The following is a 13,867-nucleotide window of genomic DNA, read 5'->3' on the forward strand; positions in this document are numbered from 1 at the left end:
GCCATAGTTTACAGTTTCACTCAGTAGAGAATTGAGCTTATTTTTAAAATGTAGATTTTCATTTAGGTGCTTACCTACCCTTCAACATTGCTGAAACGGTGCTGCCCCCTCTCTCATTACTTTTATTTCATAGGTTAAACCAAGCACTCTTCCCAGGTGTGACATCTACTTCCAGAAGCAAGGCTATGAGTTCATGATTGAAAATGGAAAGATTGTGTTAAACAGGAGCAAGAAACGAAGTGTAAGAAAATCTGGACTGGAACAGGTAAATAGGTATTATACTTTAATAGTTACTTAAGATTACACCAAATACTAAAATTTCGTTTTGCAATGGAGGGCAAGGAAATGGCTGAGCATCTGGGATTCACAATCCTAGATGTTACAATCCTGACACAAATTAAATAAATTTTTTGTATGCAGTTGGGCAGGACATTTTATAATTCATATTGAAAGGTTTGCTCTGCTATGTCCAGTGCCATTGTAGGCTCGGGTTCAAAGAATTGTTTAGGAGGGAAGAGGCCCCATGAAAGGTTAAATCTTTTTTTTTTTTTGTTTTGCTTTCAAGACATTTTCAACATTTAAGTGTACCTAGATGTTAACGTGGTACCTATTCCATTTAAATGCTGTCAGCTTTGTTATTATAAGTATTGATATTTGGTTATTCAACTTACAGTAAAAAGTCCAGCCTTGTATGAAATCAAGCTGTTTAAGGTTTGCAGTGTGAGACGACACAGAGGCAGAGATGGCTGGATTGTTCTAGTCCTTCTTGTTACTGTTGTTGCAAAGCTGGGAGAAGCTTTTCTCTATATGTGACCCTCAACATCCTATACATGGGAGAGTTCTTAGAGTGTCAATCCCATGCTTGTTCAGAAAATGAAGTTGACTGAAATAAGTAAATTACATGGCAAAAATACTTCCTTTATTTTTCTGAGGGTTGGTGTTTTTTTTGTAACTTGACTCTGCATGCTGTTGAAAATGTCAATATGCCCTTGCAGGGAGCAGCACAGCTTGGACAGGACTCGGCTGTGTCGGTGGTTTTCAGGCAGCCCAGCACCGGCCGGTCCGTCACATGGACAGGACCTGGCTTCGCCCGCGTTCCCAGTGGAGCTGGGCTCAGATTTGCCATCAACAACATTCCCTTTGCTATGGACTTTGATATCACAATTCGTTATGAGCCTGAGGTACTTGAGATGTCTTGTGTGTCTTGTGATTTTGTGACATATGCAGGGTCTATTTTGTCAATAGTAGAACACAGCAACTTGTTGCACTCTTTAAATTTGAAAATGTTTGCCTTTTAATCTTTATCAACACAGTAACCTGCCCTCTGTTGATCCCCTTAACTCTTTCCACTCATATGTGAAAAATCGGCATCACATATATTTTCTAAGCATTGGCCAAGACTTCATCTTCTGGAGTTCCTCTTTGGGTACCTTTGCTTGGACTGGACTTCTGTTCGCAAATCAGACGTGCAAAATGCAGCTCCTTTTAGATGGGTGTTCTGTATTTATATCTGGGATTTTCTGGGCAGAAAAATGTGTACGGACAGGAGTGAACTGAGTAGATATTTATCCAGGGCTTTTGCAGACATCCAGCTTCTCAGTTGCTCCAGCTGGGCTCTTAGATGTGTGAAAATCATAGGAAAATATTCAAAATCTTATTTTTTGCCTGGACAAAATTTCTCAGTGATTAAGACATGTCTAGGGAAATCTGTTAACCCAAATCTCATTAAACCCAAGTCCGCACCCATGTCTGTAAAAACACAGGCAAGGCTTTTCCACCTCCCTGGGACAATCCCACCACTCGAGATCCTCCTTCTGCCTATTGTGTTCTGTTATCTTGCTGCCATTCCGAGGCAAACAAAACTCTCAGTGTCTTACAACATGAGAACAATTTTGCAGTGGGCTGGTTTGATGTAGTTTTTTCCTTCTAAGAATTAAACAGTTGAATCTTTAAAACATTTGTTACTAAGTCTTTTATGTTTGCTATTCCTTATTAGATGCAAGAGGAGACAGATAATGAAGGATATCTCTGGGACAACACTGTGCTAAGAAAGGAAATAACTCCAATGACTTTAACAGAGCTGTTTCCATTTGCACCAGCTGAGGTCCCATTTCTGTCTCTGCTCTTCAATTATCCATTGCAAATATTATACAATGCGTTTTTCACAAATAACTTTTTTTTTTTAAGTTCAGTGAAGAACAAAGAGAAAATCTGTTCTGTTGCTGCAGTGTGCAATCATTCAGATGGCTTTTGTTAATGCTGGCAAAGTTTTTTTCAGATGTGAAAAATGACCATAATTTTTGTCCTTTGTTTATAGTCCTTGGAAGACTGGATAGCAAGTGTTGCCATCCAGCCCACTGGTATTTTGTCAAGTCAACGCTGCGAAAACAAGAGCCTTTCACAGGAACCACGTTTGTTGCCTCTCTCAGCTGCAAAGAGGTCTGACTATTCCTGTCCTTTGGCCTGTAGATTTTCTGTGTACAGATCTTTTACTGAAGTGCTGCAGAGCAATAAATGTGTGGGAAAGTGGGAATATTAGAAACACATGTGTGGCCTTTCCTGTTGCTGTTGCGCTGCAATACCACATAGGCTCTTAAGGAAGAGCCTGGTGCTTCAGTTGTCAGCCTGGCAAAGGTTTGCCCAAGCCAGGAGAGCAGCCCAAGATCCTGCTGGGTCTAGTCATTGTGTTGGCAAAGTTCCAGATGCAACTCTTTCAGTATAGAAAGGAAATACTGACTTAAAGTCACTGTCCTAGCCTGTTTTCAAAACCAGCTTTTCAGCTTGGACCTATGTAAAGGACTAGAGAGGAGCAAAGAGGATGTGACCGAAGTCTTGATCAAACAGGGATAGGAAATGACAAATAGGAACAGTGAGTTGCAAACTCCTGTGTTTGAAGTAGGAAAACCTGCCATTTTCAGCTTAATTTCACCAGTTTTCAATTGCACTGGGTGAGCCATCCAGGCAGAAGTTATTCAGCTTTCCCAAAGCCTGGGAGCAGCAGGGCTGGGGGTACTCCCCACAGCAACAGCAGCAGCGGGGTGTGCTCGGCACACGGTGGGGAGGGAGTGCTCACAGCATCCAGTACACTTGCCTTGTCTCCACTCCTGGCTATAAATGTGCTTTATTTCTGCTAAACAGGATTGCACTTCTGCAAACTCCTGTCTGCCTGGAGCCTGGAACAGAATATTCTGTGGATGTGTATTTTTCTCAGCCCTCTGCCTCTGACCCAAAGGTGAAACCGTTCATCTTGATTGACTCAGTGAGTAGCTCTGTCACAATTCCTTCGAGACTGTATTTATACCAGTGTGATTTTTTTTTCTATACAGACTTACTCAAAATATTTAAAAATCATTTATAATGTGTTTTAATGGAAATTTAGGGAAGCATGCTCCTGCTTACCTCCATTGATGCTGTGTTTGCATGTTGTTGTACAGAAAGAACTGGATCTGTTTTAATTTTCATGGAGTAATACCATAAAAGCTCGTTAAGTCATACTTGTTGCATGTGTTAATAGTCAGAGTACGTACCTCTATCTGTTGCTCATTTATTATGAGCTCACTCCACATATGCTGGCAAGATGCTGTGGTTAGGGATATAAATTCATGTGGTTCTTAATCTCTTAGGTTTTTAAAAAATCTCTATAATTTGTCCGAATCTAATTGAAAACCCATGGATATATTTAAAGATGACATTAGAAAAGTAAAATTAGTTCTGTACTTTCCTGGGAATCAGGTCCAGACATTGCCCAAGTTTCCACCAAGTCAGGAACTGGGTGTTAGTTTTGGGTCCTTCTCTTGAGAAAAATATTTTTAAGCCCATTCCTCTAATTGCTTCTGTAGAACTGGACCTGACAAGGGCTGTCCATACTTGGATATAGAACCTTCGGCAGATTTTTTTCTGTCTTCGTAATACAAGTAAAGATTTTGGCCAAATACTGCTTATGGAGTCATCAGCGCAGCACCTCCTAGAAGCAAAACCAGCTCTGAGCATGTATCTGAGGTCTTATTATAATCTGACTTTTTCTATACACAGTCTCTTTTATTTTAATAACTCGAGGAATGTCTGGACCTTCAGAATAAATGTGAACTCAGATGACTGAGCAGCATAATGGCAGATTTGGAAATGCAATACTCCAGGCCTCTGTCCCTGCACTGTAGAGCACAGTTAGAGAATGTGGGAAATTCTGGTTTTCAGTGTATCTAAGCAAAAATATTTTCTTTTCCCTCTTAACGCCAAAGCTTGGACTTATTCCCAGAATCAGCTCCGTGGAGAACTTATGCACTGAAAAGGATTTAGATGAGTACCAGAAGTATCACTGTATTGAAATTGCATCAGAAGTTGGACCTCACGTCCTGCCCGAAGCGTGCGCACGGCTCATAGGGAGCATGTCAGCCCGTATTCATAACGGTGCTGTCGGTAAGGAGCAAGCTGCACAGGCAGCTCTTTTGGACAGTTACTGGTTTTCCCTTCGGTTTGTAGATATGTTGACTCTCAGCCCATGGTGGTGTAGGTAAGTGAGGTTGATCAGCATGTGGTATGTATGGACGTGCAGGATACATCCTGCTGAACCCTGAGTGCACTGCAAACAACTTTGGTGGCATGGCTCTTGGAGACCATCACACCGGATGAGCTTCATGGAGCATCATGACAGGAACTATGGTAGTGTTTGTGTGGTTTCTGAGGAGCATTTCAATCAGACACAGCTTTACCAGATGGCCCAAGCAGTAACTTTTGTACTTTTCCGGTTGCTGTAAAATGACAGAGGTGTTTTTAAGCCCTCTCCCTGGATGCCGCAAGCCAGCTGGATGCCCTGGTAGTCCATGGTGGCATTGAAGCTGATGTTCTGGAAAAGATTCACCAAGAAAACTTTGGTGGTGTCCCAGGAAGGGACAGTGGTGGCTGAAGTTTGAAGCCCCAGGTATTCTCCTGGACCCACCGCAGAAAAGGTAGATGGACTTGATGGCTCAAGAGACTTCCCTTGTGTTGGGCCCAGAGAAATTCAGATTCTCTGCAACTCAAATAACAGGAAGGGACTTTCTGGAAAACTTTGGTGGCCAGCTCCTTTCAGGGAGCTTTGCGTCCAATGGACCTGGCAGCATCTGCTGGGTTTGAGCTATCATTAGAACGACTGATGCATCACTCCACACATCACGTGATGTGGTCATGGCTATGCAACCACAGACACCCTTCATTTAACTTTGGGCCATGCTGACTCCCCATTAGCCCGATTCCCATAGTGATGGGATTCTCCCAATGAAATGTGGCACTCTGGTTTTCTAGTGCTGACATCTGAGCATCCCATACAAACATCCTCTGTGAGTTAGCAGACCAGCTGCACTCAACAAGTTAGTCCAAGGTGTCCAGAAAGCAGCAAACAATCCACAGGTGCCGGCTGTCTAAGGACTGCTTGCAGGTTATGCCCAGTGATGCAGTTAGACATAGATCAAACCCTTCTAGACTACAGGATATCTCAATTTGGATCTACATTTTGCTACCCTTTCTTCTCTCCTATCCCAAATATGTGCTGAAGGCAGTGTCCTGAATGTGGTAGCTCCAACACCAGGACTTGTGCTGGTGCCTGGTACACCATCATGATCAATGCTACAGCATCAAATAATCTAAGCCATGGTTAGTGAACCCCTGATGAGAATAATCAAACTCTTTCCTTCCTATTTTTAGGTGTAAAACCTGCAAGTTTACAAGAGCAGTCACAGTCGTTTACAACCAAACCCATTTTGATTTTCTTTCCCCTTGGCAGCATGTAAGTGCAATCCCCAAGGGTCACTGAGCACCAGCTGCAATAAACTGGGTGGCCAGTGTCAGTGCAAAGCCAACGTCGTGGGACGCTGCTGTGACACTTGCTCTGCGGGCAGCTACGGCTTTGGCTTCCACGGCTGCTATGGTGAGTATTTGGCAGCCAGCACCAGTACCAATATCTGGCTTTTCATGCATACCTCAACTTTTTAGGGCTTTGAATCCATTATTATGCGTGATGCAATATAAAAATTTTTCCACAAATAATGAATTTTCCATCCCCGCTGCTCACACTGCTTTTGAGCAGCATCAGCAATGAGCAGGGTTGGTGACAACACATTCAGAATGCAGCTTTGCTTATGGTGTTTTCCAGCATGCGAGTGCCACCCTCAAGGCTCACTGAGCACACTGTGCGACCAGGTGACGGGGCAGTGCTCCTGCCGGCGGGAGGTGGATGGCCAGCGCTGCAGCCGATGTCTGGCTGGCTATTTTGGATTTCCCCATTGCCGCCCTTGCCCATGTAACGGCTACACGGAGCTTTGTGACCCAGTGACTGGAGCATGCCTGAACTGCCGAGGGTTTACAGCTGGAAGCCGCTGTGAAAGGTAGGGCAATGGGCAGCACTGAAAAGCACACCCTAATACCAGTACGCTCTGAAATGTGTAGCTGAAGACCCACCTGCATCTCCGTGAATGCATCAATGACCTTAACTGGAAACACATACCCAAACCCAGCATTAAAGTAGGCCTCACTGCCTACTGGCAGGTAACTATTTTTTCAGCAAATGTGAGTGGAAAAGTGTGTGTAATGCCTGTGGGAGAACTGCGGGCCTGGCACACACACGGCATCGTAGTGGACTCCCTGCAAGAAGGCATTTGAGAGATGGGTACCAGGGCCCCATGTGCTTGGAGACATGTGCAAAGCGCTGCATGTGAGACATGCTGACTCCTGCCAGCTTTTCAATTGCCAAGAGGCTAATCTCATGCAGAAAACTCATTTTAGTACTTGCAATTATCTCTGAGGAGCTTAAATAAACATGCCCTGTTTGCTGGTTCATATTATTTCCATATGACCAGAAAATTATTTCTCCCACGTGTTGCAGCTCCTTTCAAAATGCTCATCTTTTTTATTCCATACACTGGCATCAGTATCAGAGTTCAACACAGACATCAGAATTAAACTCGTTAGCTGTTTAGTTTAGTTTGTCTGGATTGTACCTTGTCATTCCCTTTTAAGAGGATTTCCTCATGACACCTATTGAGCTAGCTTCTCTTGCAGTGCTTTTGGACAATACAGCCTTTGCCTATTGTGCTTGTATTTGGCAAATAGATTAAAAATGAGAGACTGAACTAATTGTTGCCCTGCACCTCTGCAGGAGCTCCAGACCCCAAGGCGAGGATAATCGAAGATCCAAGGCTTTTAGCCAGGCTTGTATACACACAGAGAATTGAGTTCCCATTTGCCATAGTGAAGCAGATCAAAGGCTGAGGATGTTTCAGAAGCCGCTGTGTTGCCGCAGCTGCGAGGCTGTGGGGGGCCGGGACATGGAGGTGGCGATGGCCGGCAGGGTGGTAGAGGTGGCTGAGCCTCCAGGGAACCTCCAGAGCCCCCTGTCTGTGTGGGTAACAGCACAGACACCACCACCTCGACACAGTCAGCACCCCAGGTTTGCAGAACAAGTCAGGGCACTGATTTCAATACATATGCTGCATCTAAAATATGCAATATTCTCTGGGTGCTCTGAATGAATCGTTGCTTTTTTGCCCATGCTAGGACTTTCTGATGTCACACCAGCCACTCTTTGTGGAACTGTGGTGATAGGTGAACATACACAGTTTTTACCTGGTATCTTTTAACTGTCTATGCAGAGCATCTGTGATGTGTCATACGTATATATTCTCATTTAGATTAAAATTGTTCCAGGGTAAATGAAAGTCTTCAGAAATACTCCTGGAAAAGAAACCACATGTTTTTTTTCTTTTTGCTCCAGATTTTGGGCATGCAGCTCAGATTTTCCATTTTAGAACGCCTTTGAAGCTGGACATATCTGTACCAATTAATGGGGATAGCATTACAATGACCTGGAATGTTAAATTAATTATACATGCATATAATTTAATTCACCTGCGGAGACTGAAAGGAGCGCTTGACAAGCCCTACTGCTTTATGTTGACTGCTTTGACAGGTGTGTGGACGGCTATTATGGAAACCCTCTGAAGGGAGAAGCCTGCCGCCCATGCATGTGCCCAGGGGCACCTACAAGCAATAGGTATTTTGCACATTCCTGTTACCAAGACTCCCAGTCTGCACAACTAGTCTGCAATTGTCTCGAGGGATATTCAGGTACAAAGCAAAATAAGGACTGGTTTTGATTCTATTAAAATGAATGTAAGAGGGAAAAATGACCATCCTCCAGACATCCTCTGTTCAGAAATGAAAAGTAAGATAATTGTAATAAAATAGATAAGAAAAGTTAACATCCAAATTTACTGAAATGAGGTGAGGAAGTCCAGACTGAGAAGAGTGGGAATTGTGCAATTAGTGTTTGAGAAAGGGATTCACCTATATAGATACAGATAATTAATCTGATGGCACTCTCTGCAAACTTCCTTTCCAGGGACACTATGTTATCCTGGTGGGGAGAGGAGAACTGCAGTTGCTCATTACCTCCAAAAAAGCAGCGTTGGAAGCCCAACTCAGAAAGAACGGGGAACCAACAGGAGCTGATAAGATTTCACGATCAGAGCTCATATAGAAGAATCTTGCTTTGACATTATGCCCAAAAGCAACTGTTTCACCATTTAAATGGTCAATTTAGAAATGAGGTTTCCATTCTCAGCTGTCTCAAGTGCAAATATTTTTGCAGCAGACTTTTGTCTTGCTTCCTAAGATCCCATTGACTTAGCTTGAATTTCTGCAAGCAAAACTGGAGATATTTCCCTTTCCCTGGGCATTAGAAAGATCTCCAGTGATAGAAGCAAACCCTAATGGGAAACACTGCCAATAACTAATTACTTAGGCCAGGTTCCTTTATAAGTCAAGAACAGTTTTGCTTGAGGGCCAACTGATCCTTGTTGGTACTTATTCAGGGGCCTTTTGTCCTCACAAACCACCATAATCCTCAGTTCTGGACTTCCTTCCTCCTATTCCTTCCTGGAAGGGCTCTTTGTCACCTCTATGGCACCAGGCTCACTTCCTCAGAAACTGTAAAAGGCTCTGGTCCTGGGGACCACGGCGAAGGAGCAGAGTCCTTGGTTGAGGAACCAGTGGATGAGGTGCCAGCAACACCAGCCTGTCCAGAAAGGTTTCTGAGGTGCAGAGAAGTAGCACCCCGGTCAGGTTGGGCGTTTGGATAGTGTGCAGAAGTAATTGCTATGCCAGCAAGCAAGGACAGAGCGTCCCAGAGCTTGTCTGGCCTCCTGAGGATCCTCCTCTGGGTTATGGAATGGAGGACATTTCTGATGGGCTCCGGGTTGCTGTGGGAAAGGGCACCTCACATCTTCCCATGACACTGTTGGGGTGAAGCTCCACGGGGAATGTCCTGCAAATATGGGCAACCCTGACTACCCTGCCATTGAAAGGATTTTGCTGGAAAAAAGATACTTGGAGGTGTTGTCTGAGATGTTGTACCTATTTATTCCTACTGAAAGGACTTCCTTGGTAAAAATGACTTGCGATAAGGAGAGTGCATTTCAATCAGATTTCAGTGTAGGAGATGTAATTTATCTGATTATAGGATTAAAGGGCAACAGTCTCATACTGTTGGATATTTCCCATTGGAAGTGTGCATTTGAACAGACAGTCTGAGTCTTTTAACACTATTACTGAGAATTACATGTTTCACTTGTATTCCCATCAGCCAGCAGATGTTTTTACCTTCCTCTCTCACAGGCGATCGGTGTGACGATTGTCCTAGTGGGTTCTACAAAAACCCAGGCAGCCGTGGGCACGGCTGTGCGCTGTGTCCCTGCAATAACAACATTGATGTGACAGACCCAGAGTCCTGTAACAGGGTCACCGGGGAATGCACCAAGTGTTTACACAACACCCATGGAGCAAACTGCCAGTTCTGCAAACCAGGGTATTTTGGCTCAGCCCTCAATCAAGACTGTCAAAGTAAGTAAGCAACAGCACTGCAATTGTGTATTTCCACCAAGAAAAGCTTTAAAGAGGTTAGGATATAGAGAGAGCTTAGATGTTGGATGGACAGTAAAATTAAAGCAGACGAATGGAGCAAAATATGAGAATACCAAATACATTTCTATTCAGTGATACAAATAACTGTTAATATGACATCTATTAAATTCTTTGTAATTCAAGTCTCACTAAATGTCATACTGAATATCAGTCCTAGGAAAATACTCATTTGTGAAATGAAAATGTTAGGAAAATAAATATGCACTCAGCCCATTCAGGAAGGAATCAAAAGTAAAGGAATCAAAGGTAATTGTTTATCCATGTTGCTGGCTGATGCCAACCTGGCAATAGTTAGTTAACCGGATGATCCCTTGCTGAGCTCCCTGCCTTACCAGTTGTGCTCATTAAGCAGCTAGAATGAGACTGTTCAGGCAATTTAACAGATTTCATGAGGACACAGTCAATAACTCCTCACTTTTAACAGAAAAGCAGGAGTGTAAGAAGATGCAGGGCGTAAATTTCTTCCCAATGTTTCTCAAATTTGTTTTCACAAATATGCCTGATTGAGAGTCTAATTCCTGCAGGCTGGACAAATATAGGTATTTTCAATAAACTTTCTTTCTGGGAATCTCTAAAATACAGTTCAAGCCTATTCTTCATTCATTTTTAGATGATGTCCATTAGAAATGGTTGAGCACTAACTTTTGGCTCCTCACAAGGAAGGCTCCTTATCATACTTGGGTTACTGCAGTTTCTCACGCTGGATATTTCCTACTGTAAACCAGCTTCTCCTTGTCCAAAATATTTAACATTTCATTCTAATAAGATTCAGAATTATCTATGTTTCATTTTTGTGCCTGTATTAAAAGTACTGAAAGTTCCTGGTAAGTTTGCTCAAAGCGATATATAAGCTACAACAGAAATATAAGTAAATTGTATGAGATGATTAAAAATGTATTCAAGCGTGCGAGAAGTAAACATACAGCATGGGCTTTATATACAGCTCTGATTGTCCATCCGCTGTCCATATTATCATCTGCTGCAGTAACTGCCCTTCTTTTTCCAGGATGCACATGCAATCCGGCGGGTGTTCACCCTGCGATGTGCCCAGGGGGGGACGCAGTCTGTCTGTGTGACCCAGCCAGCGGGGCTTGCCCGTGCCTGCCCAACGTGGTGGGCACAACGTGTGACCAGTGTGCCCCTGGCTACTGGGACCTGGCTAGTGGAAAAGGATGTCAGATCTGTGATTGTGATCCAAAAAACTCCCAAAGCAACCAGTGCAACCAGGCAAGAAAATCACTCTGCTTTCTGGGAACTGGGGTGGCAGTGTTTTGGCGTGGCACAATGGGGACCCTCCTATAAATGAGGAGAGTTTTCTGTTGTGCTCCCTGAAAGCAAGAAGTCTTCAGAAGTCTGCAGTTGATGCAATCACACTTTGAATCATTATGTCAAATGTGATGTTCTGATGATGTGGCTCTGCTTATAAGCGATTTCTCTTTGCCTGTGTATTTCTTTGTCAAATGGGCCTTAGAAATACTTTTTAAGAAAATGTCACATAGGAAAAAAACTGCCTCACAAGTATATGTATAGGGAAGAAGGAAGTTCAGGCTTGGACCCAAGAGCCTAATGAGTACTTTTTAAGTGTATATTTTCATAAAGTAGCAGCTGTGGCCATTACATTAATCATGCCTCATCTATCAGACCACTAGAATACCTTTTCTCATCTTTAATTCCTGTGCACTTTTTAGGGCTAGAATGTAGGAAAAAACCCCAACATTTCAGAATAGAGAGCTGAAATTGTGGTCCCATGGAGTCAACAGCAATTTTGCTGCTGACTTCAGAGGACCAGGAGCTTGTCCCAAGCTCTTGCTGATGTGTTTTCACATTTTCCTTTCAATATGATTTCTGTTTGTTGCAGACTATATAGTGGATTTATTATTTTTCCTAGCAAATGTAGCTCTTAAAGAACTACTACTGCTTTTCTGAGCTGTACCAGTTATCAGATCTGTAATTCCCTGTGGTTTAATTTAAGAGCTGAATTCCAAAATAAATTTTCTAGGGCAGTGTCCATAATGTACCCTTGAGGTTTTCAGTTACAGTTAATATATAGTTAAAAGTTGAAATGTTAAGATCAGTACTTTGCTCAAGCAAAAAAAAAAATTAATCTGTTTTGTAAAGGAAAAGAATCTTCTCTCAGATCATAGTCAGAGGGTGGGTTGTCAAAGAGCATCTGTAGACTGGAACATACAAAATCTTTTGTATTAGTAAAGTAAAGCTGCCTCTCAAAGCCCATTTTATTTTCACAGCCTTCAGGAGGAAGATGGCAAGTGTGGGCCAATACTCCATAAACCGTGGTGTTCAAAGATCATATGCAAGCAGTGTCACTGCAGTGCCCATATACTATATAACATAAGTCACAGGGAGAAAAAGAAACTCAGTAAATAATGTATATCCAGCCATATGACTCTGCAGGAAGTTATTTAATCCTTAATTGTCTTTACAGCTTACAGGCCAGTGTCCATGTAAGCCAGGTTACAGTGGAAGATGTTGTGATGAATGTGAGGAAAATTATTTTGGCAATTCACAGACACATTGCATTTGTAAGTATTACTAAGTGGGGACAACTGGATTAGAAACTGCCTCGAAAGAAGCATTTACCTTTTATATTCATAGGGGAGATAGGACGTATATCTAGAGAAGAAGGCTTTCATACATTGGTGTCTATGAGATACATAAAAGTGTTTATATTGTTTATCTGTATTGTTCCTTCTATGATTATGATGGGGCTATGGAAGTTAGAGATGAAGAAGAGCCATTAGCCAGGCAGTCCATGTGTCTCTAACTCAAGCACCGGTTTGTTTTATTGTCTTGAAATGCATGATATTTCCTTTTGCATTTGCTTGTATTGTATTGAAATGCACGATTTTACCTCTTCCCTTTGTTAATGCCATAAAAAAAAGAACAACTGGATGTAACTCGCTGTCCCTTTCTTGCAGCATGCGAGTGTAACCCAGAGGGAACCAGCCAGCCCACGTGTGACAGAGCCACCGGCGCCTGTAACTGCCGTGCTGGCGTCACCGGACGGTTCTGTGACAAGTGTGGCCGTGGCTTTGAGAAAGACTTTCCCTCTTGCCATCGATGTCATCTTTGTTTTGATCAGTGGGACACTGAAATTACTGCCCTTGCTCAGACTGTTCAGGTGTTAATGAGGTTTGCTGCAAATCTCGAAGTTAAAGGAGGACGAAGGCCCAGCTGTGACATGCGCTTCAAAGCCTTTGAAGATGCCATTTCTGAAATTGAAAGAATTTTGAGACATCCTGTTCTTTCACTGGAGACCCTCTCAGACATCAGGGATTTTCAGGGCTACATTCAGTAAGGGCTCGGCTGCTCCTGAAAAAATCCCTTGTCTGACAAAGCAGTCTTCCCATGGGCTGCACCAGCCACCCCTGCACACGAAGTCCCGCTTCTGATCAGCACCCTACTAAACCACTGTTTTCAATAGATTTGTGAAAAAAATAATCCTTATATATGTTATCTGTCCCTCACAGGCATATACTTAAATGCTGGAATTTTCCAGTTCATTCTAAAGTTTTTCTAAACAAGCCATTACAAGTAAATGTTTCTGATAATTTAGAAATTTCTCTTGTCCTCTAAAATATTGTGTATCTCAATTCTAGTTTAGGAACAACCCAGTCTGACTTCTGCATAACTGCCATTTCCCTTTCAGACAAAAGGTTGCACAAATGGGTCCCCTTCACAGTCCGCTGTATGAGTTTCCTGACCTTGACAAGAATATAGAAGACATTGGGGAAGAAGCTGACCTAGTGTATGAACTTCTACAGCAGAAAATACATCTGCACCAAAGTTTTCACTACTTGAACCTCCAAGGTAAGGCAGCTATTAACTGAAATGGGTGAAGTTTTCCATGAAATTTCAGAATGCTTTTCTCACCATTGAACCGTACAACATTTCAAAG

The 13,867-nt window shown here is 42.8% G+C and overlaps 1 protein-coding gene across 1 annotated transcript in view; it reads left to right on the forward strand.

Annotated features, from left to right (window-relative positions):
• LAMB4 (laminin subunit beta 4) overlaps window positions 1-13,867 on the forward strand; it is a 43,379-nt gene that overhangs the window by 16,464 nt on the left and 13,048 nt on the right. Inside the window, exons 15-27 of the mRNA XM_071803425.1 lie at window positions 134-265; window positions 996-1,181; window positions 2,318-2,439; window positions 3,139-3,259; window positions 4,239-4,416; window positions 5,759-5,902; window positions 6,128-6,359; window positions 7,940-8,097; window positions 9,646-9,870; window positions 10,958-11,178; window positions 12,395-12,491; window positions 12,888-13,263; window positions 13,619-13,779. Of these exons, the coding sequence (XP_071659526.1) occupies window positions 134-265; window positions 996-1,181; window positions 2,318-2,439; window positions 3,139-3,259; window positions 4,239-4,416; window positions 5,759-5,902; window positions 6,128-6,359; window positions 7,940-8,097; window positions 9,646-9,870; window positions 10,958-11,178; window positions 12,395-12,491; window positions 12,888-13,263; window positions 13,619-13,779 (2,353 nt within the window). The remainder of the gene's footprint in view (window positions 1-133; window positions 266-995; window positions 1,182-2,317; window positions 2,440-3,138; window positions 3,260-4,238; window positions 4,417-5,758; window positions 5,903-6,127; window positions 6,360-7,939; window positions 8,098-9,645; window positions 9,871-10,957; window positions 11,179-12,394; window positions 12,492-12,887; window positions 13,264-13,618; window positions 13,780-13,867) is intronic.

Source organism: Patagioenas fasciata, chromosome 1 (assembly GCF_037038585.1).
Source record: "Patagioenas fasciata isolate bPatFas1 chromosome 1, bPatFas1.hap1, whole genome shotgun sequence".
Classification (NCBI taxonomy): domain Eukaryota; kingdom Metazoa; phylum Chordata; class Aves; order Columbiformes; family Columbidae; genus Patagioenas; species Patagioenas fasciata.